The following is a 20448-nucleotide window of genomic DNA, read 5'->3' on the forward strand; positions in this document are numbered from 1 at the left end:
GATAGCGTTATACAGAAGTTGTCAGAAAGGGTCCCACAATGGGAAGGAAATTACTAAAGAGGGAGCCATTCAGGAAGTAAACTATACAACAATTGTAGGAGCCAATTAATTGGTAACTTATTGGACACAGAAGCTTGCAATAGATGGCTGACTGGTTGACAGGAGCACCAGTCCCGTAAGTGTTTAGAAATAATAGAGTAAATTTCACCACTTCACACACTGAATAGTCAACTGTTGCAATGTATTCTAAATATGCTAATACGTGGTGCCCAATGTCTGATGGAGTAGAAGACCCATGTGTCTAAAAAGTAGAAGGCTACTATACCTCGATACAAAGGATCCACAAAAGACCTAAATGGTCAACATTAGAAAGTTGTTACTTTCTTTCTACTTGCTACTTATCAAAGAAAGGCATCCATGTTGTTGCATATTCATATTGCCTAGCACGTTTTAACGAATCTCTGTAATTGGTACCGATGTGCCAATCACTGGCTTAGGGGACAGAACAATGGAGACCGTTGCTATGAAAAAGTATCACAGATACCTTGGAAAAATAAATAAGTTGTCTCGCGTGGTGAGATACTTTCATCCAGTTCCTATGCTAATGGCTAACTTAAAAATGTATTTGGATATTACTGAGAGATTCTTTGGGAGCATCTCTTGTTTGGAGAAGAGCCAGTTTTAATGTAACTAGTGTTTATTAAAGACTCACCAGCTGTTCTTCGCTATTGATCAAAACCCATGTCTTAAAAACAACACGTATTTTAAAGCCCCCATCAGCATTCCACCCTGCTGTTCTCGAGCTGGTTGATAGTGGTGTTTTGTCACAATCCAGGCAGGGTAAAGTGAAGTGGAAGTGACCTAATTCTGCAACCTCAAAGCAAGTGCGCACACATGGGGCTCAGTTTCCCCTTTAGCGCTTGGATTAGCAGTGTGCCGCTAGCTGTTTATCTTCTGCAGAGTTATAGAGCTTGGTGGCTGTCTGTGGACTGTAGAATATCCTGCTTCATGAGTGGTCCTTGGGTCTACTCTTCACCTGTTTTAGAGGCCAGTTCTCGCAAACAGAAAATGCAAAAGGAAAAACAAGTTTTGGGAAGCCAAAAGATAAGTTTTGTGTAATGAAGTCATCCATAGAGCTGAAGCCAGGGAACCTCTGGTGCAGCAAAGGATATTAAGTATCTTGTTGATGGTTGGCAAAGCTACTGAGGCTGAGTTCCAGGAAGGGACTCATATAAATTTTGCTAGCCTGCTCAGGCCCATGGGAAAAGACATGCTATTTCCAAACTCTAAGTGAATTGGTTTGGATGGGAGGTAAGAGGCATTTTATGCCATGCAGACTTGCTGTCTTGAAAGGGCAGTTTAGAGATGGCTTCTGAGTTCATCTGAACCATTTCCGTTTAAGCCTGACAGATTGATCCCAAATTTTTCTGACACCAGCCCAGAGAACCTGCTGTCTTCTAACCCAGGGGTGTCACACTCATCTGACTCCATGGACTGGATGAGAGTCGCTGGGCCAGGAGGGCATGGAGTGCATGCTGGATGAGACCCCTTGCTGGACCAGCCCTGTGAGGTAGAAATTAGAAACTGCAACACTCCTGAGATGTGAATGGTCATTTTCCTGAAACCTTTAGCCTTGAAGAATGTCTGCTCCATTTCTTAAGAGAAAAGAAAAGCTTCAGCAGTGGATTTTTCCTATGCTCTCAGATCTCTTATTAATCAATGGCAGCTGTAGAGACAATGGGAGGCCTATAGACACTCGTACTTAAACAGGGCTTTTTACACCTGTTTTAAATATGAGCTTCAAAAAGACGTAATTCAAAGATAAAATCAAGTTCAATTTGGATTTAGTTCAAACCTTCTCTCTGCTCAGCTTAAATTACATTTCAAGGCAAGGACCCATCTTATTGCCCATTAAATCTTGGACAGGTCACACTTTACTGTCCTTTTTATGACTGATCCATTTACTGCTCTTGGCCAGCCATATGGCTAGTTAATGGAATTTGTTTTTCTCTGTCTAAAAGACCTGAGCAGTTTTTTCTGTAATGCACATAATAAAGTGACCTGGATCTGCCTGCCTGATGAGACCAGAAAACTTTTATCTTAAACATCTCCAGCAAAGCATTGCCAAGAGCATGGGAGACATACTTGCCATTGACAAGAAATATCCTCTACTTCCTGCCTGTTGGTCCATGAGAGAGTGCTCCACCAATATCTACCCAGTTTGAAATTCATCAGTGAATTCTGCTACTCTAATGGGCCCAACCATTGGAGTCTGACAAACACCTGCTGCAGGACCTGCTGTTTCCTTTCAAAAACCTGGTTTCCCATTTCTTCTCTTCTCTCCACCTTTTCTTCAGGACATGAGCTTTCTTTTTGTTGACTGGGATCTTTTAGAAGTAGGTTTTGCCTGTGGCATCCAAAAATAATTTCTGGAGGGAGAAAAAAGTTGCATGTAGATCTCAGTTGTCTCAGACATCAACAGAAACACACTGAAGAAGTTGGTGGATCCCATATGTGCTGGAGATGGACTGCAATGTGGAATTTGGTTGGCTTATAATTAATTCCCTACTGCAGTAAACATTGCTGTATATGAATCACCCATTTTGTCCATGTAGTTTATTTTCTGTTCATCTGTCACTGGTGGGGGATGCTTCAGGGGAAGAGTAAACACTCCAATAAAGCTCTTAATTCTGCAGCACTGTACTTCTGGCACTGGATTTATGACCCAGATACCTCGTTCCAGGTGGACCCAAACCCTCAAACTGACCATGACCTCTCCATTTGATAATAGGTGAATTTTATTGATACATGGCAATAGCAGATAAAAATAATGCAAACGCTTCTATATCTACCAGTCCCAGGGTTTACAGAGTCAAGGTGTGTCTGGCCAGTATGCGAGCTTTACCCTGAGGTTCTTTCTGGAGTGTCAGATGTCAGCAGGTTGGAGGCTGAACCCCCTCCCTTGCCCCCACAATGGAGTGGGTGAGACAGGTTGGTGGTGTGCCTTCTGTCCACAGTGGCCTTGGATTCCCCTCTTGGGGACCTTTTGCTGCTCTAAAATCCCTCTTTTATATTCTTTCTCTCCTCTAATGACTTTTCATCTTTGGGCATCCCTGATTGGTCTTTCTGTGGTCGTCCTACTGTCCATGTTCTGTCCTGTCAGCATATTTCCCTTGTTTCACAAACCCATCACATGCACACGTCCTAATTTGGTTCTTTCCGGTGTCCCCCTAATTTGGTCTGTTCCCCAAAATCAGAAATCCCAAGGGCTCTGCAGCTGGGCACTGGTACCTAATGCCACCTTACCTCATGTTATGGAACCCTGTGGAACATGTCTTAAATTTCCCAGCTTGTGTGTCTGTTTGCTGCTTGCCTGTGTCAGACAGGGTGGGCCTTGAAGAAACTTTGTTACAAACAGGCTTTTAGAGATCAGTTAACCCTTAACGTTGCCATGAACCATTGTTTTAATGCATATCTACTTTACCTACAACCAGTTCCCAAAAGCAAACCTCTAAATACCATTTTCTAGCCATCATGTACCATGGGGGAATTTTTTCTGACCTCGCTACTTATCAACTTATTGCCTGAAGCACAACTACGAGAGTGAGGATAAAAATAAGAGGCATTACTACAGTAGTAGCGAGGTCTGGAGAACATCTACCACTGGAGGATTTTGCACCTGGATTTCCCACCCTTGGATTACAGTAGATATTGATGCTGGAATGATTGTAGTTGAGAGCTATGGATACTTGCAAGTGGGATTATCCCCTGTCCCTTTGATCTAAGGCTCTCCATTGCTAAAAGCCATTCAATAATTCTGCTCCCAACTGGATCAAAGAGAATCATAGATCGGTAGAGCTAAGTGAATTGGAATGCAGATATTTAGAATCAGGTCCAGAGCACTGGAAAAAAGCTGTCGTCTCACTTGGTTGATCTCTTACCAGGGAACAATGGTTCCCTGCAGAGTATGTGAATTCTGGTTTTACTGGGCTGCTGTTGCTTCCCTTGAGAGGTCATGCTGCAGGCTAACTGAGCTCGTTGGCAGGAATTTTTCTTGACTAGCCTACATTTACCTTTTTGTTAGATACCTATCCCCAACTCTGGAGCAGCGGTGCACAGCTTTTTCATCCCATAGGCCAGATGAGAGCTGCCAAGTCCATCTGTAGGCCCAATCCAGCATGTGGGGTGGGTGTGACCGAGGCCTAATCTGGCCACATGGCAATGGCCCAGGCCCAATGCAGCCATGCAGGGCTTGGAAATTTGGTGGGAAGAGAGCAGCGGCAGTGCTAATTGTCACTACTCCCCTGCTGCCACATTTCTGGACCCATGGGGAGCCCTGGGGGCTGGATGACATGGCTCTGCAGGCCAGACTTAGCCCATGGGTAGGGGTTTGAGCACCTCTGCTGTAGAACGTAACACACTGGGGAGTTTGCTATTGAGAGGAGCAGGTATATATAGAGGTCATTATGGCTGGGTCTTTTTTTCCTGTTCTGTAGGATCTTCCCACTTCCCCCTTAGCAAATGTAAGAAGGAGCAAGTGTCCAGTTTCACATCTAATGAAAGGGCAGCTCCTCCACCAGCAGTCACAGCCCTTCACCTTCCCTCCCTTCAGACACTCTTAACACACATGGGTGTTTGGCAGATAGAGTCTTAAAACACAAACCAATGGTACGATGAAAAGCAATGGCCTGCTACTGATGAAATGCAGCATAATCAGAGCAGGCTGGGAATTCTCCGGTCAAACGGGCTTTCACCAGGAAGCGCTGATTCATCAAAACAAATGTTTCACAAAATTGGCTCGGTTTTGAAGAAATTCTCCCAGGCATCCAAAGAGCTGGGTTTTTTGGGTCCACTGTGTGAGGGCAGCCCTGTCACCCAGCGAGTCCTACAGCTGGGGATGGCATGGCTTTCAGATTCCCAGGTCAGCTGGCCCCAGCTGACAGTAGGGCTGGTCTAGAGTACCAGAAAGCCTGCTGATTCCTGAGAACACTTTAGAGGAGTCCTGGAACCTGTCAGTGGCTCACTGAAGTTGACTTGACTCTTGACAGCTTCATGTCTGCCCACCCTTGAAAGGACATGGTAAAGTTAACCAGCTTCCCCACTGCTATTCAGTGATAGCAGCTCTGCAGCTGTCAGGAAAAGATGTCATCGATGCAAGATGTCAGCAGGTGCTGCCAGGATCCTGGAGAGTGTAAACTTTGTTCCAGAAATGCCATATTTTGGTGTTTCCAAGATGAAACACTGCATGATTCCACACAAATGTATGAGTTCTGTGGGTTTTGTTTTGAGTTTAGGCTGGGTTTTTTGAAAAGGTGAAAATGGTGTAGTGGAAATTGTGTTTTTCATCTAGTTCTAGTTGTAACGGAGAGCAACGGCACACTCAGGGATCCCAGATTGTCTTTTCTTTGCTTGTTCTGTTCCAGTTACAGCATGGAGAAGCCTGAACTAAAACCCATTGAGCTCAGGGGAAAAACTTGCATCAGATGGGCAGCTATACAGGGCTCTGACCTGGGACTTCCTTGTGGGTGAGGGAGTTGAGGTTAAAGCCCAAGCAAGTAATTTTGTCTTTTTCCCTTTCTGCTTGCAGATGGCCGCCCAATCGGTGTGGAAGGGATTCAGGTGCTTGGGACAGGAAATCTCATGATTTCTGACCTCACTGTGCAGCATTCGGGGATATATGTGTGTGCAGCAAATAAACCTGGCACCAGGGTGCGGAGAACGGCCCAGGGAAGGCTGGTTGTACAAGGTAAGACAAAGCAGGATGCTATTTAATAATTACATCCACTTGACTGTTTCCTCACCCTCTTTCACCTGGCCTGCTTTAAAGATGTGATTTTTTTCAGTTTTCTTTTAGTGGTGCCAGTTTAGTTTTCCCGCCAAATAAACTTTTCGTTATGCACCCGTAAAGCCAGAAAGGTCTACAACCTGATGGCAAAACAGTGAAAGGTAGTTAGCCCTGTTAGTCTGCAGTCAGGCAGAAGGCAGGGTCAATTCACTCCTTATAAACTAACTGTCTTAGATAGCATATGTTTTTATGAGTCTGAGCTCACTTCATCAGATGCCATGGAAGGATATCCACAGGGCAGCATATAAAATGGAGTGAGTGATTTGAATACAAAAGACAGCGAGGGAGAGGAGAGGGAACAGTGCTGGGAGAAGCAAACAAGCAATAAGCCCATGGTGGAAAAAGAGGTCACAAAAGCTAATCCAGGGATAAGAATTGGTAGTCCCTGCTTAAAACATGCTTAACACAGTCCAGTCTGTGGATGATCTCGTGTTCTGCAGCTTTTGTTCAAGCTGGTTTTTAAAGTTATACTATCTAAGAACAGCTGCTCTGAGGTCATTGATGGAGGGTCCAGGGAGGGTACAGTGTTCTGCCACAGGCTTGTGCATCTTTCTGGAATGGATGTCAGGGCAGTGTTCGTTCATTTTTACACGTAGAGATCACCCTGTCTGTCCAATGAAGACAGCAGAGGGCCATTTCAAGCAGGTGATCGTATACATGAGGATGGTAAAGTTGTATATATGAGATGGCAGAGAGAATCGGTGTCATTTGGTCCAGCGATGGCGTTGTCTGTATTGGTGAGGGGGCACAGCAGGCGCCTTGGTGTACTGCAAGGCCTGATGCCCCAGTGAGAAGGGTATTAAGTACCCTGTCGTTGAACAGACACTATTTGGAGTCAGGATAGGTTTGCCCCTCATGACTACCTTGAGATGATTCATAGATTCATAGATGTTAGGGTCGGAAGGGACCTCAATAGATCATCGAGTTCGAACCCCTGCATAAGCAGAAAAAAAAGAGTGCTGAGTCTAGATGATCCCAGCTAGATACTCATCTAACCTCCTCTTGAAGACCCCCAGGGTAGGGGAGAGCACCACCTCCCTTGGGAGCCCGTTCCAGACCTTGGCCACTCGAACTGTGAAGAAGTTCTTCCTAATGTCCAGTCTAAATCTGCTCTCTGCTAGCTTGTGGCCATTGTTTCTTGTAACCCCCGGGGGCGCCTTGGTGAATAAATACTCACCAATTCCCTTCTGTGCCCCCGTGATGAACTTAAAGGCAGCCACAAGGTCGCCTCTCAACCTTCTCTTGAGGAGGCTGAAAAGGTCCAGTTTCTCTAGTCTGTCCTCATAGGGCTTGGTCTGCAGGCCCTTGACCATACGAGTTGCCCTTCTCTGGACCCTCTCCAGGTTATCCGCATCCTTCTTGAAGTGCGGCGCCCAGAATTGCACGCAGTACTCCCACTGCGGTCTGACCAGCGCCCTATAGAGGGGAAGTATCACCTCCCTGGACCTATTCGTCATGCATCTGCTGATGCACGATAAAGTGCCATTGGCTTTTCTGATGGCTTCGTCACACTGCCGGCTCATGTTCAACTTGGAGTCCACTAGGACTCCAAGATCCCTCTCCACCTCTGTGCCACCCAGCAGGTCATTCCCTAGGCTGTAGGTGTGCTGGACATTTTTCCTCCCTAGGTGCAGCACTTTGCATTTCTCCTTGTTGAACTGCATCCTGTTGTTTTCTGCCCACTTGTCCAACCTGTCCAGGTCTGCCTGCAGCTGTTCCCTGCCCTCTGGCGTGTCCACTTCTCCCCATAGCTTTGTGTCATCTGCAAACTTGGACAGAGTACATTTGACTCCCTCGTCCAAGTCACTGATGAAGACATTAAAGAGTATCGGTCCAAGGACCAAGCCCTGCGGGACCCCACTGCCCACACCCTTCCAGGTCGAGACCGACCCATCCACCACGACTCTCTGGGTGCGACCCTCTAGCCAATTCACCACCCACCGGACTGTGTAGTCATCCAAGTCACAGCCTCTTAACTTGTTCACCAGTATGGGGTGGGATACCGTATCGAAGGCCTTCCTGAAGTCTAAGTATACGACATCCACCCCTCCTCCTGCGTCCAGGCATTTCGTAACCTGGTCATAAAAAGAGACTAGATTGGTCAGGCACGATCTGCCTGCCACAAACCCGTGCTGGTTTCCCCTCAGCATAATTTGTCCTGCCGGGCTCTCGCATATGTGAGCCTTGATAATTTTTTCAAAGACTTTACCAAGGATGGAGGTGAGACTGACTGGCCTATAGTTGCCCAGGTCCTCCTTCCTCCCCTTCTTGAAAATGGGGACCACGTTAGCCCTTTTCCAATCCTCTGGGACTTGGCCCGTGCGCCACGAGCGTTCGAATATTCCCGCCAGTGGCTCTGCAATGATGTCGGCCAGTGCCTTCAGCACCCTCGGATGGAGCTCATCCGGGCCTGCCGACTTAAAGGCATCCAGTTCCTCCAAGTGACTCTGCACCATCTCAGGGTCTACGCATGGCAGTCTGGCGCCTTGCTGCTGCCTCTCTACAACCCCAAAAAGATGGTTGTTCTTTTTTCCAGGAGGGGCTGGAGGTTATTAATGATGTGTCCAAGGTGTTCAAGATGGGGACTATAGGTGACAACCAGAGGGATTCTGTTATTCTTTCCCTGGGGTTGGTATCGTAACAGGTCGGTGCAAGGTCTGACTCTGGCTTTGTTCATTCGAGTGGCTACAGTCTGGGAGTTTTATTGGGATTGTAGGAATCCTTGCTCCAGACCGTTAAGGTGAGCTTTTGATGTTCTTCCCCATCGGTGAGGTCAGAGCAGATATGGCTATAACACAGAGCTTGGTTGTAGATGATGGATCTAGTGGTGTGCTTAAGATGAAAGCTGGTGATATGAAGGTCATTATGACAGTTTCCAATACAACGTGGTGCCATTGTGCCCATTGGAAACCTTCTCCTTCATGTCTAGGAAATGAATTTTCTGCATGGAATAGTTCAGAGTTAGTTTGATGGAGGAGTGGGATTTGTTGAAGTCCTGGTGAAATTTCTCTAGAGATTCCTTCCCATGAGTCCAGGCGATGAAGATGTCATTGATGCACCTTAGGTATATGGGGGGATGAGAGGACAACTGTCGACAACACCTACTTTGAGGTCTGTTATAAATATATCGGCATATTGCCCACAGCAGTTTCATTCATTTTTAGGTATAGGGAGTCTCCAAATCTGAACCAGTTTTGTGTGAGGACAAACAATTTGATGGAAACAGAGGCAGCGTCCTCATCAGGGATAATGTTCTTTATGGCTTGTAATCCATCCTCAGGGGGCCTGTCGGTGCAGAGATAGGGCATCCGTGGTGGCTAATATGGTGTTTTCTGGAAGCTAGTTCATGGAGCCAAGTTTCTTTAAGAAATCTGTGATGTCTTTCAAATAGCTGTTAGCTCCAGTAGTGCATGGGAATAGGATAGAGTCGACGTAGCCAGGAACTCCCTCTGATGGGCCAGTGCCAGAGACAATGCAGTGTCCTGGGGCACTAGGTTTGTGGATCTTGGGAAATAAGTAAAAGTTGCTTGGCCTGGGCTCCTGGCAGGAATCTTCTCCTGTGTTTCCAGTGGTGGTTTCTTGAGGAGTTTATCTAGTTCTCCCCAGTATTGTGCCCTGGCGTCCTCTGTCAGGAGTTTGTAAATCTCCATGTTAGAAAGTTGTCTCTTGGTTTCCTGTATGTATGCTGTTTTGTCCAGGACAGTGGTTGCACCCCCACTATCAGCCTGTTATATGTTAATAGCCAGGTTGTTTATAAGGCTGAGTATGGCTCTCTGTTCCTCTGGACTGAGGTTGCGATAGAAGTGGGGGGTGGGTTTCAATCTCGGAGTGGGCATAGAGGTGGAAACAGTTTATATACTGGTCCAAAATGGGGCTGCAGCCCGCAGGTGAAGTCTGGGAGCTGTCCTCCTCCTCCTGCTGTGTACAGGTCCAGTCTGCAGTGGGTTGATCATTGCGTGGCTCCTTCAGATATTGTACTTTGAGAATGGTAGCACACTGTGAATCCTCACCTTTTGCAAGCCCTTGTTCGCATCCAGCTTAGGTAAGCGGAAATCAAAAGTCATGAAGGTCTAATGTTGCCTCTGTGGAAAAGGTTGAAACAGCCACCCACCTCCATTGAGTTCTTATAGTGGCCGTGTCACAAAATTTACTCCCATACTTGTCATTGTTTCCCACTGTTCTGAAGGGTATCAGCATCGAAGGCTAAACAGGCAAGGGAACAAAACAGCCTTCTCACCCCGTCTCTAGAGCAGGGTCGAGGCATGCAGATGGGGCACCTTGGAGGAAGTTCACGTGGCTGCGTCCTGACACTTCATGGAAAAGCAGAGTTCGCTCACCCGGGCACCCATCAGCAGCACGATCGTGCTTGACAATTATATGTCTTTAAAGCTGGTTCCTTGGGAAATTGCCGTTTTCGGTGGCAGCAAATGATGCGTCTGAGCCACTGCTGAAGTGTCAGCCTTGAGCACTCTTAAAAAGTCATCTGTGAAATTAGCTCCAGTCTCAGCGCTGGCTAGAGTGGGTGCTACCATTCTCCCACAACAACGGGCCTGAAACGCCACTCGTAAAGGGTCTGCCCGCGATTCCACTAACAGCCAGAAATAAGCACTGAGCAACAACCAGTCTCCATGGTGAAAGGAAACAGGCAAGTATTTACAAAGGCAACACAGCTGGTAGCATGGAGCTGAATGGCACTAATCCTCCTCTGATTACAGGCACTCACCTCCTCTTCAAACTAGTCCACTTAAGGCATCTCGTGTTCTCATCAGTTCACTCATTAACTATTGACTGATGATATCCTGAATCTAAAATTATACATCTCCTGCTGGAGCAAGCTAATTGAACCTTTCATGCTAGTGACGGGGAAAGTGCTCTCCTTCAGTTTTGATGCTCACCTGTCAGTTCCTGCAAGTCACATGCGGGGGTTTGCTAGTGGATCCCTTCCACCACTGAAGACGTAAGACCAGCTCCACAAACCCCCAGTTGATTCCCAGGTGGTATAACTCCTGACTGGCTAGTACCATCCATAAGAATATCGCCGTTTCCAAACAGCACTTGTGAACGAAGGGTGATGTCTTTGTTCCCAAACACATTAAAAGAAGCCGAAATGCACCAAAATCTTTGCTAAGATACCTGTTCCAGGTAGGCAATGGCTTCAGTTGCCATTGGGGCTTTATACTCACATCAGCTGCATATGAGGTAAATCCCATTAGTAAGATGTGGCCCGCTCATGGGAAAAGCCTGGCATTAAGAATTTCCTTCTGTGGATTTGCTGTGTGGTCTGTGGATTTGCTGTTGCTATATCAGTCTGGAGTTGGAGAAGTGACTTCCACTGGGGGGACTCTGGATTTATACTGGTGTGACTGGGATGAGGATTGTTTTTTCTCTAAGTGTCTAATGAAAGTGCTGCCACAGTCATCCCCCATCATGGGACAGATGTGCTCACATTAAGGAGTAGAAGATCAGATGAGACTATGAAGAGCTGGTATTTGCTGTGCTCAGGGGTATCTGACTCTTAGAAACTAGCTGAGATGCATATCTGGGAAGTCTGAACTGCTCGGGATTCGAATTTGCTCCAGGAGTTCTCAGAGAGCTTGGCGTACGTGTAAAGGCTAATCCTTTTCCTGCGCCAGCCAGCAGCAAAGCTTCCTTTGCCCGCTGGTGTGGGCCCTGATGGGGTTGCCACTTTCTGTCAAGCAGCTTTTGCTTCATGTGAATGTTGCCACATCTGGTGTGCCGTTCCTGGGTGCCTTCGATAGGTGGACAAAAAGGGGGTGGCGCAGTATTACATGGCAGGTCAGTGGGATTGCTGGACCCAGGCATCCTGGCTCCCTTTCCACATCTTTGGTTACCAGTATTGTCTCCTAGAGGTCCCAATGACAGTCCTGGCTGTAGCTGAGGCAGAGATTTCCGTGCCCAATGTCTTTGCTCTCCATTTGAATGCTGTTTCCACAACCATTATCTTTCTCATAGCAATCTCCCTTTTTAAATCATCCAGTACCATCTTGCCCTTCTAGGAATTTCTCCTTCAGGGTGTGAGGTCTCCTGCTTTCTCTCTGCTCCCCCTTATCCATTTAGGGCCCTTTGATCTCCTTTGTCAAGTCCTTACAGAAGAAAGTTTCCATTTTCTTTTGAGATATGAAGGCGGACGTTTGAATAGAGCTTTGTGCCACAAGGCAAGTGAAAGGCTTAAGGAGCGGGAGGCAGCGCAGGAGCAGACTGGGTCTAGATACAAAATGGAGGATGTATGAGTAGGAGCTTTTGTGGTTTGGTATGCAGCTGGTGTAATAACACACTGCTGGGGTGTGAATGGAAGGATAGTCAGAGGTGTTCCCCACTTCACGCTTCGTCTCCTCCTGAAAGCTATGGGGAAAAAATGAGATCCCATCTCACCAATGACTGTCCATCTTGAGCACACATTTTAGGAAGCTCTTTTCAACAGTTGTTGCATTGTCTTGCTGTTCTCTGCCTTCAGGCCTTAGTTTTGTTCTTTTGTGCAGTAGATTCTGCAGCCCGCTGTCTTCCTTGACCCATTCATTGCTTTCATCAGAGAGCTGCAGGATCCGGCCTCAGGATGGAATTAATTAATGCAAGTGCTGAATTTCCCGTGCTTTGCGCTTGAAGCCATAGCACTTGCTCTGCCTTCAGCTTTTGCCTGAGTTAAAGGGTTCTCAGTAGTTCCGCTCTGCTTTGATGCTGGGAGAAGGTGGCATCAGTGTTCCCTGTCTTGCCATGGCAGTAGTCCTGTTGACACTGCCAGGTGTTGAACTGGGGCCTTATAGAGAAGACAAGTGCAGATTTCAGATAGGGTTTGTCTTCTGAAACTCTCCGAGTCGAGGCCCATCGCTGGAGACAGTTCTCCTCAACAGTGGCTGGCATTCTGGCTCTGTCACGGTTCATCCAGCTGATCTAGGTTCGGTGCAACCAGCACTTTTGATTATTTAGTCCCTCATCAAAGTCAGGTACATGGTTTGCCCAGTGATGGTGCCATTACTGCCTGTCCTGAGTGGGCTTTTGAAGTTCAGACTCTGTCCAGACAGTAGGACTTTGGGTCTAATTGGATCCAGTTTCTTTCCTGGGATGTTCTATACCCTGTATCCACAGTCCTAAGTCTTCCACTGGAATTGGCAATAACTTGACTCCCATGTTAGCTATCTCAGCGGAGAGACCAAGGGCTGAGCAGACACAGGGCTTGAATTTGCTCAGCACACCGAGAGCGCAGTCCCTTTAAGGTTTGGGCATCTTGGTGTGGCTGTGTAGGGACACTTTCTTTGTCAGTCCATATACTTTCCAGCACCTTTGCTCCTGTGAAGAGGCTCAGTCTCAGAGGTGCTGTGGACCTCCAGTCTCCATGGGCTGTGTGAGGGCTCAGCACCTTGGAGATCCCCTGGAGTGGGAGAAGTTTCCCACTGCCTCTTCTGTAGCTTCCCCCAGCATGACGTTCTCGCAAGATACCTAAAGCCAAACATGTCCTGCCTAGATGCTAAAATCAGCCTCCAAAGACACAGGGGGAAATGTCATGCAACATGCTAATGTTTTCAGCATGGGACCCCTCTGTTTTACCATCCCCAGTGCAACGTCTGGGTTCACAGGGAAACCCCAGCTATTAGCCACATGAAGGATGTTGTGTTGCATTGGCTATATGCTGCTCATTTGTCCGAATGAAAACAACTGGATGTTTCAGTTCCTGGGTGCTAACAAATGCAGTTGATAGGTCTCTGGGGAGCTGAGCAATTCTCTGTGGGAGAGAGTCCCCTGTGCGCCAGACCTTCATAGCATCCCAGTTCGTTAGGCACAGCAAAACCCATTAATGCATTTATTTAAAAATTTCTGCAGGCGGCATTAAGCTTTATTGCTTTTTGATACAAATGTCACGCCTTTAAATATTCATTAAAAGCATATTATCTCTTCCCTGCTTCCCATTCTATCCCTGATAACAAAGCTCTCTGTACGCTCGCTGCACTTCACAAACAAGGGGCCGACATGCCTGCGCCTCCTCGCTAGGGGTTTGGAGCCGTCACCTTTATATGCTGATTTGGTTATTAGCCATGGCGCTGTGTGAAATGGGTTTCTTCTTTCCCTTCCTGCCACAGCCCCAGCCTTTCATTGTGTTAAGGTGGAGGGAGGGGAGGCATGTGGGAGGGTCCCCTTTGCTTAGTGTAAAATAAGCCTTGACAAGATGCTACATCAATTATGAATGGCAAAGGGGATGGATGGCAGGGCAGGGGGGTGAGATGGTCAGGTCCAGTGCATAGTTTTGCAAAGCGTGTCCCTTCTCCAGCTCAGTCCAGCATGGAAAATATAACACGACAGCCTGGGGACACTGGAGCCAGTTTAAAGAGTGGGGCAGAGGGGCAAAGGGTCTTCATGGAAGGAAAAAGCCAAAGGCACATGTGTGCGTGCGTGTGTGTGAAACAAGGGGATGAGACTGAAGACCCCTGTGTGCCTCCATCAAGTCCTAGTCAGTGGTGGGTCCCCTGGAAGACAGGGCTGGCCATGCCGGATCCCCCTGGGTCTGCCGACACACTCCAGACCTGGAGGCTCGCCAAGCAGGCTGCTCTGGACTCATTCCCAGCACCACGTCTCTGGGTGCTTGGCAGCCTCGTTGCTGAACTTCCAGCTCTGGGGTACCTTAGTAGACTGGCTGGGGCCCACTCAGGCCTGCCTACCCAGAACTGGCTGCTGGTGTGGTGGAGACAAGCACTGGCCGCTTGGGTTTGCCCTACAGGGAATTCCCTCTCTGCTCAGCCCTGAATGTTGCCAAGTCCTAAGTGAGAATAGAGGCAAATGGTTTCTTCTTCATTTCAATTTCTTTGTCCCTTGAAGAAGTGTCCCCTTGGGGAGAGCAGGGGCCTTGCCACGGGACATGCAGTGCCAACTAAGCCTCCTGCCACAGCCCTGTCCCCCTGGCACTTGGGGATACATCAGATACATCCGATTCAGAAGGCAGTGAAGACCAGGTGTCCTTCCCCCCACCACCCCGGGTGCACTGTGAGCTTCTGCTCCTGGGGGTGGAGGCAGGAGTCCTGTATGCCTCTGTGGTAGCCTGATCTGTGTTCCTCACCTCCCCTGTTTAGCTCGGCAGAAGCTGTATCTGGCACTGGGCACCTGGGGCTCATTGTTGGTTTTCCCTGTGTGGCTATATTGCTGGGGGAAAGAGGTCCAAGGACTGGCTCGTATGCACCTTTGCAACCCCAGAGTTGCTAAGGTGCTAAGAGTTGGTTGAGGTGGGCTGCTGATTATTCAGGGTTTCTGTCCCATTTTTCTTCTCCCTTCAAGAAACTCTGTTATAGATGAATATTGCTTATGAGTAGGGTAGGTTGTTCGCATAGGAACACCCAGGCAGGATTTATTTGCTCATGTTTTTGGGTGGGAGCTCAAGCCAAGATAATATATTTGTATAAAACCCCAAAATTAAACTCTGCCCTTGCTACTGCCATCCTGTGCCTGGCAGAATTGTGATCTATCTATCTATCTATCTATCTATCTATCTATCTATCTATCTATCTATCTATCTATCTATCTATCTATCTATCTATCTATCTATCTATCTATCTATCTATCTATCTACTTTGGTTAGTCTATCAGGTGCAAATCTACCCAGCCTTCGTTCAGTGAAACAGCTAAGAGGAGGGAGCAGAGCAGGGACAGGAGAGAAGCACGGGGCTAGGACTTTGAATGGTGAATAGCAGTGCTGGCCCGGGGCCAGTGGACACAGCTGTACATTCGGTTACCCTGGAGTCAAACGCGACAATGTCCCAATTGCTCCCTCTTGACACAGGCTAACAAGAGAGGATGCAGAGAGAGCGACTGCAGAAGGGGCATGCCGGATGGCTTGCTCCACATGTAAAATATGCTTTCCTTGGAACAAGCCGTGGGTCCTAAGCTTGGGGGAAGGCAAAAAGCCAAGTGGCAGGGCTCTAATGAAACAGAAATAATGGAGTTGGAAGCCGGCCGTGTCCTCGTTTGGCATCTTTAGGGGGCTTCTTTGCACCTGGGTGAAATGATTTGCGAGCTCCTGTGGAAGCAGGGAGGCATCGAATGGCTTGCAAAACAATTGCACTCGAAGAATTGCACCAGCACGAAGGAGAGGGGAGGTTAAGAAACTCTTGAAAATCAGGTCCTGAATGTGTCATGCTCTCACTGTACATCATCTGAGCAGCACAAAGAAGCCATTCACTGCCGGGAACAATCCCGCCAACCTCCTCCTTCCCTTCCCCGCCCCCCCCCAGCATCATTCTTCTACCTTTTCCCAAAATTGTTCTCAAATTTAATTTAATTTATAAATTAACTTGATCTAGGAGGAGAAAATGTGAGGAGAGAAAAAGAGAGAGAGAAACAGAGAGAGGGAGAGAAAAGTCATTGATTGGAACCTAGGGACGGTTCAGCAGGAGGTTTTAGAAATCCGTGTCCATTAGGTTTCTAAGATTAGGTTCATTAGTAGTCCCGGGCTCCGGCAGGACTCCCTGACAATGCATTCCTTCGGCAGAACACCCCCTACTGCTAACATAAGTCACATCTTCCATGCTCCACTTCTCTTTGATTATTAAAAATGAAAGAGGGAGCTCTTCTGCGGGAGAGGGGCATGTCGGTGGGGCTTTTTGTGTCACTGCTCTCAGGGCTTCTGATCTTTAGGACTTGGCTTGTGTGGTGGATCCCTCCAGCTCTGCTCTGGCCTCGAAGCAGTGGCCATGACATCGCCTATAATTGGGGAAGGGGGTTGAGCGTTGTTTTTTGTTGACCCACCCCCAGCATCCCCATGAAAGCTTTTACTACCAGATTTCCGGAGGGGTGGGCCTCTGCTCTCGGCCACCGCAGCATGCTCGGGAGCGGCTCCGATGGGTGACGTAGGGCTAGGACAGAGATGGTGCTAGGGGAGCCACTGGCTTGGTGCTCGGTCACGCTGGAGCAAGGGAATGATCCGCCAACCCTTTCATCTCCCAACCACTCCCCTGCCATTTGGGGCATGCCAGACCCTAGGGAGGTGCCAGCTCAACTACTTCCCCTTCTCCCTTTCCCCCACTCGCCTGGAGACCTTAGGAGGGAGCTGCTCCTCTCCCTGCTCACAGCTCCTGGGGGAGATGCGGCCACGGACCAAATCATTTCACCAAATGAATCCTCCTCGTCCACCTCCCTCCAAATAATTGGCGAGGCCGGCCTCTCTGCAGACTGCTCCCTCCCCACATTTCCCAGCACCTCCTGCCATGCTGTCACCTGCGCCAGGGCCCTTTGGAGGCATCGTGCCACCGTTCCCCCTCAGGCAATGCTCTAATTAGCGCACGTTAGCTAAGCAGGGTGGTAGGAACCGGTCAGTACTTGCATGGGAGCCTGCTGCGACAATGCAGGAGCAGGTTTTTCCTCCGAGTTGGTAATGAACCAATGGCCCAGCATCCATCTGGGGCTTCAGGATAGTGGCTGTTTCCCTAAGAATGGGAGCAGCAACCCCCTGATGCCAGAGGGATAGGGGCCAAGGTGAGCATCTGGCTGGAGGAAACATGGGTGGCTAGACAGCTGTAAAAGGCTAGCAGCCTGATTTCCTTCCCTGCATCCTTTGTGGGGAGGAAGTGGGGGTGGAATGAAGTGGGTCTCAAGGGGTAAACTTTTTAGCTAGGTCCCGATGCAGTGATTTTTGTGGCAGCAAATTTGTATATATACCTCTCTATGCACCTGCACATAAATATATGTATATATACCTCTATGCACGTCCACACACACACATATTTGAGTCATTCAGTGAAATAGTTGCTCCTCTGTCTTTATGTTGTACAAGCCTGTAAAGTATTGCTAGGCTCGCACATGATGGCTACATCTATAAGTTCATAAGATAAGCCAGTTCATCATGCTCAGAGTTCGTAAGGACTGCTATTGTCGCTGTCACCCGACTACACCAAAGAAGCAGCCCGTGGAAATCCCAGATCCTCTCATGAGAGCCGACTCTTTTATACATGCAGAGATTTTTGTTCATGAGGAATAAGGTTTGTCCCTTCTCAATCTGCCTCGGACCTGCAGCTTATGTTTTAGTTAGAAAGAGGCATCTGGGTCTTGTCTTCACTTTCCTACCCAGGGGGATTCACCCAGGCTGACACCTTGTAGGGAAGAACGGAGATGTGGAGGTTTCTGGGCAGTGGGATGCAGGCATCTTTCGGGGCTGTGTACACTAATTTCTGGTTTGGAAACGCCTGGCGTCAGCCATGAGTGGTCCTCACTGAATAGTCCTGCTTTGTCAAAAAGAGGATGAATGTCCGCCATCCACTCAGAGACTCTTGTCTATAAATTCATTACAGCCCCGTGGCGCTCATCTGTTTGTCTTCATTGGACCTGCTGGAGATTGCAACTGGTTTTCAGGTCTCAGTGGCAATGTGGACTATATTATAGCCTTGCCCTTTGAAGCATAGCTGCTTGTATAAACTCAGCCATTCAGCAATGTCATTCACGCCCTGCCTTCTGTATCCTAATGTGTTGCTATATTGTGACAAATTATTTTAAGGCTAATACGAGCAGCTGGATGGGGGGTGCCATCATTTTCTGTTAAAATCCTGCTTTTAAAAGTAAGAAATGGCTGTGATTGTAGTAAATGGAGCGGCAATTTCAGGCTTTGCGGGGTCTGCCTCCACACAGGAGACCATGGCAGGTGCTGGGGGCACCAGGCTGATGAACCAGGCGCATGAGGGTGCTATGAGATGTCATTAGTGAATGAGTCTGCAGCCAACGTGGGATCTGCCTACAAGAGTGCCTTTCCAACATAAGCACATAAGAACTACTGTTTTTTTGGTCAGACCATAAGTCCATCTTGCCCTGTCTCCTGTGTACACACAGGGTTAGAGAGTGGATGCTGAAAGGGAGAGTTAGGAGGGTATGACCAGGATATTTTTTTTCTCTGCTCCTCTTTCATTTGCAGCCTCTAGAATTTAAGGTCTAGGAAGTTCTGATTCAGAGGTTGTGCCCCTAACTCCCACGGTCAAGAGGTACCGATGCATCTTTCCTCCAAGAATTTGTCCAGTCCCTTTTTGCATCTGGCTAAACTGGCAGCTTCCACCGCATCGGGTGGCACCGAGCTCCACACTTTAATTCCACGCTGGGTGAAAAAAAACTTCCTTTTTTTAGTTTTAAACTTATTACCTGCTAGTTTCAACTCATGACCCCTAGTTCTCGTATTGCGAGACAGCTAATAATAAATTCCTACTTACTGTCTCTTGACCATTTAATATGTTGTACACCCTTACCATGTCTCCTCTCAAATGTCTCCTCTCAAGCGACCTAATAGGCCTGGCCTCTTTAGTCGCTCCTCATATGAAAGCCCCATCCATACTGCTGATCATCCATGTTGCTCTTCTCTATACCTTCTCCAGTTCTTCTCTCTCCTTTTTGAGGTGTGGAGACCAAAACGGGACACAGGCTTCGGGGTGTGGACATACAGTGGATCTGTAAGGGCATGCTGATATTGTCTGTTTTGCTTACAACCCCCTTCTTAATCATCCCTAGCATTTTGTTTGCCTTTTTGATGCTCCAAGCTTCCTGCTTTGTAAAGCTCTTCCATGCATTGCTGTCAAAATGTCGGCAGCTGGCAAAGGCTGTGGGGTTGCAAGCAGATTGGGTTGGGAGTCAAAGACGAGAGTACTGCTGCCAGCCCCGGCCCCTGACTCTGTGCCAGTCACTTTCCCTTGCAATGCTCAGTTTTCCCATCTGTCAAATGGGGATAATAACCCTTCCTGTCCTGTGCAAAGTCTTTCAAGATCTCTGAATGAACATCACAGTACATGAGTGCACGCTTTCCTTGGGCTTGGTGCAGATGGGGTGAGGAAATGCACTGCGGTGTTGGTTTGTCTTATCTCCTTGTGCTCCCCATGCTGTCTGTCTCTCCGTGTTGCTTCTTGTGCCTACTTAGCTATAAGCTCTTTGGGACAGGGAGCTAGAGAATTGCCGTAATTGTACTCAGGCCTCTGAAAGCTCTTTGCCAACATTAATTAAGCCTCCTGCTGTTGTTAGCAGTTAAGTGCCATTGTACTTGTTTCAGAGTTGACATGCCCAAAGGCACCTAACAAGCCAGTGGCAGAGCTGGGACTAGAACCCACGAGTCCTGCCCCCAAATCTGCAGGTCCAGCCATTCAAGGCGATTTTGAACAGAGAGCGCAGAGCTGATATGTCATTTGCTTTTCTTGCTGTGTTTAGTGCAGACGGGGCATGGCAGACTGTGAGAGGGGCACTGGCACTGAGGTTCTTAGAAATATTCTCTGTCTTGGGGTGATTTTTGTCGCTGCATTTGAATGAACTGCAGTCGGTTAAGTTCCATCTGGTCCTTTCTTTTGTCATTTTTAAATAGCCTCCATCAGACAGGCCGGGGTCGGCCTGCCACTGGCACAAGGTGCTATACCAGCACTGCAAAGCCATGGCAGTCGGGGCTGTGTAGATAAGGTAAGAGCGTTCCTCCCTGTAAACAAGCACGTGCCCAGATTTCTTGAGCCCACAAGGCGACGGGCTGTTAACTGATTACTGTGCCTGGCATCCGCAGCTCATGCAATTACTGAAAATTCTCTCTCCCCGATAAAGCAGCCCAGCTCTATTATTTAGCTGATTACAGACATGGTTACAGATGGGCAAGCACA

At 48.0% G+C, this 20448-nt stretch overlaps 1 protein-coding gene across 1 annotated transcript in view; it reads left to right on the forward strand.

The window, feature by feature from the left end:
- The window catches only part of IGDCC3 (immunoglobulin superfamily DCC subclass member 3), a 178603-nt gene that overhangs the window by 112438 nt on the left and 45717 nt on the right, over positions 1–20448 (forward strand). Inside the window, exon 6 of the mRNA XM_006258331.4 lies at positions 5588–5746. Within this exon, the coding sequence (XP_006258393.1) occupies positions 5588–5746 (159 nt within the window). The remainder of the gene's footprint in view (positions 1–5587; positions 5747–20448) is intronic.

The sequence above is a fragment of the Alligator mississippiensis genome, chromosome 11 (genome assembly GCF_030867095.1).
Source record: "Alligator mississippiensis isolate rAllMis1 chromosome 11, rAllMis1, whole genome shotgun sequence".
In the NCBI taxonomy this organism is placed as follows: domain Eukaryota; kingdom Metazoa; phylum Chordata; order Crocodylia; family Alligatoridae; genus Alligator; species Alligator mississippiensis.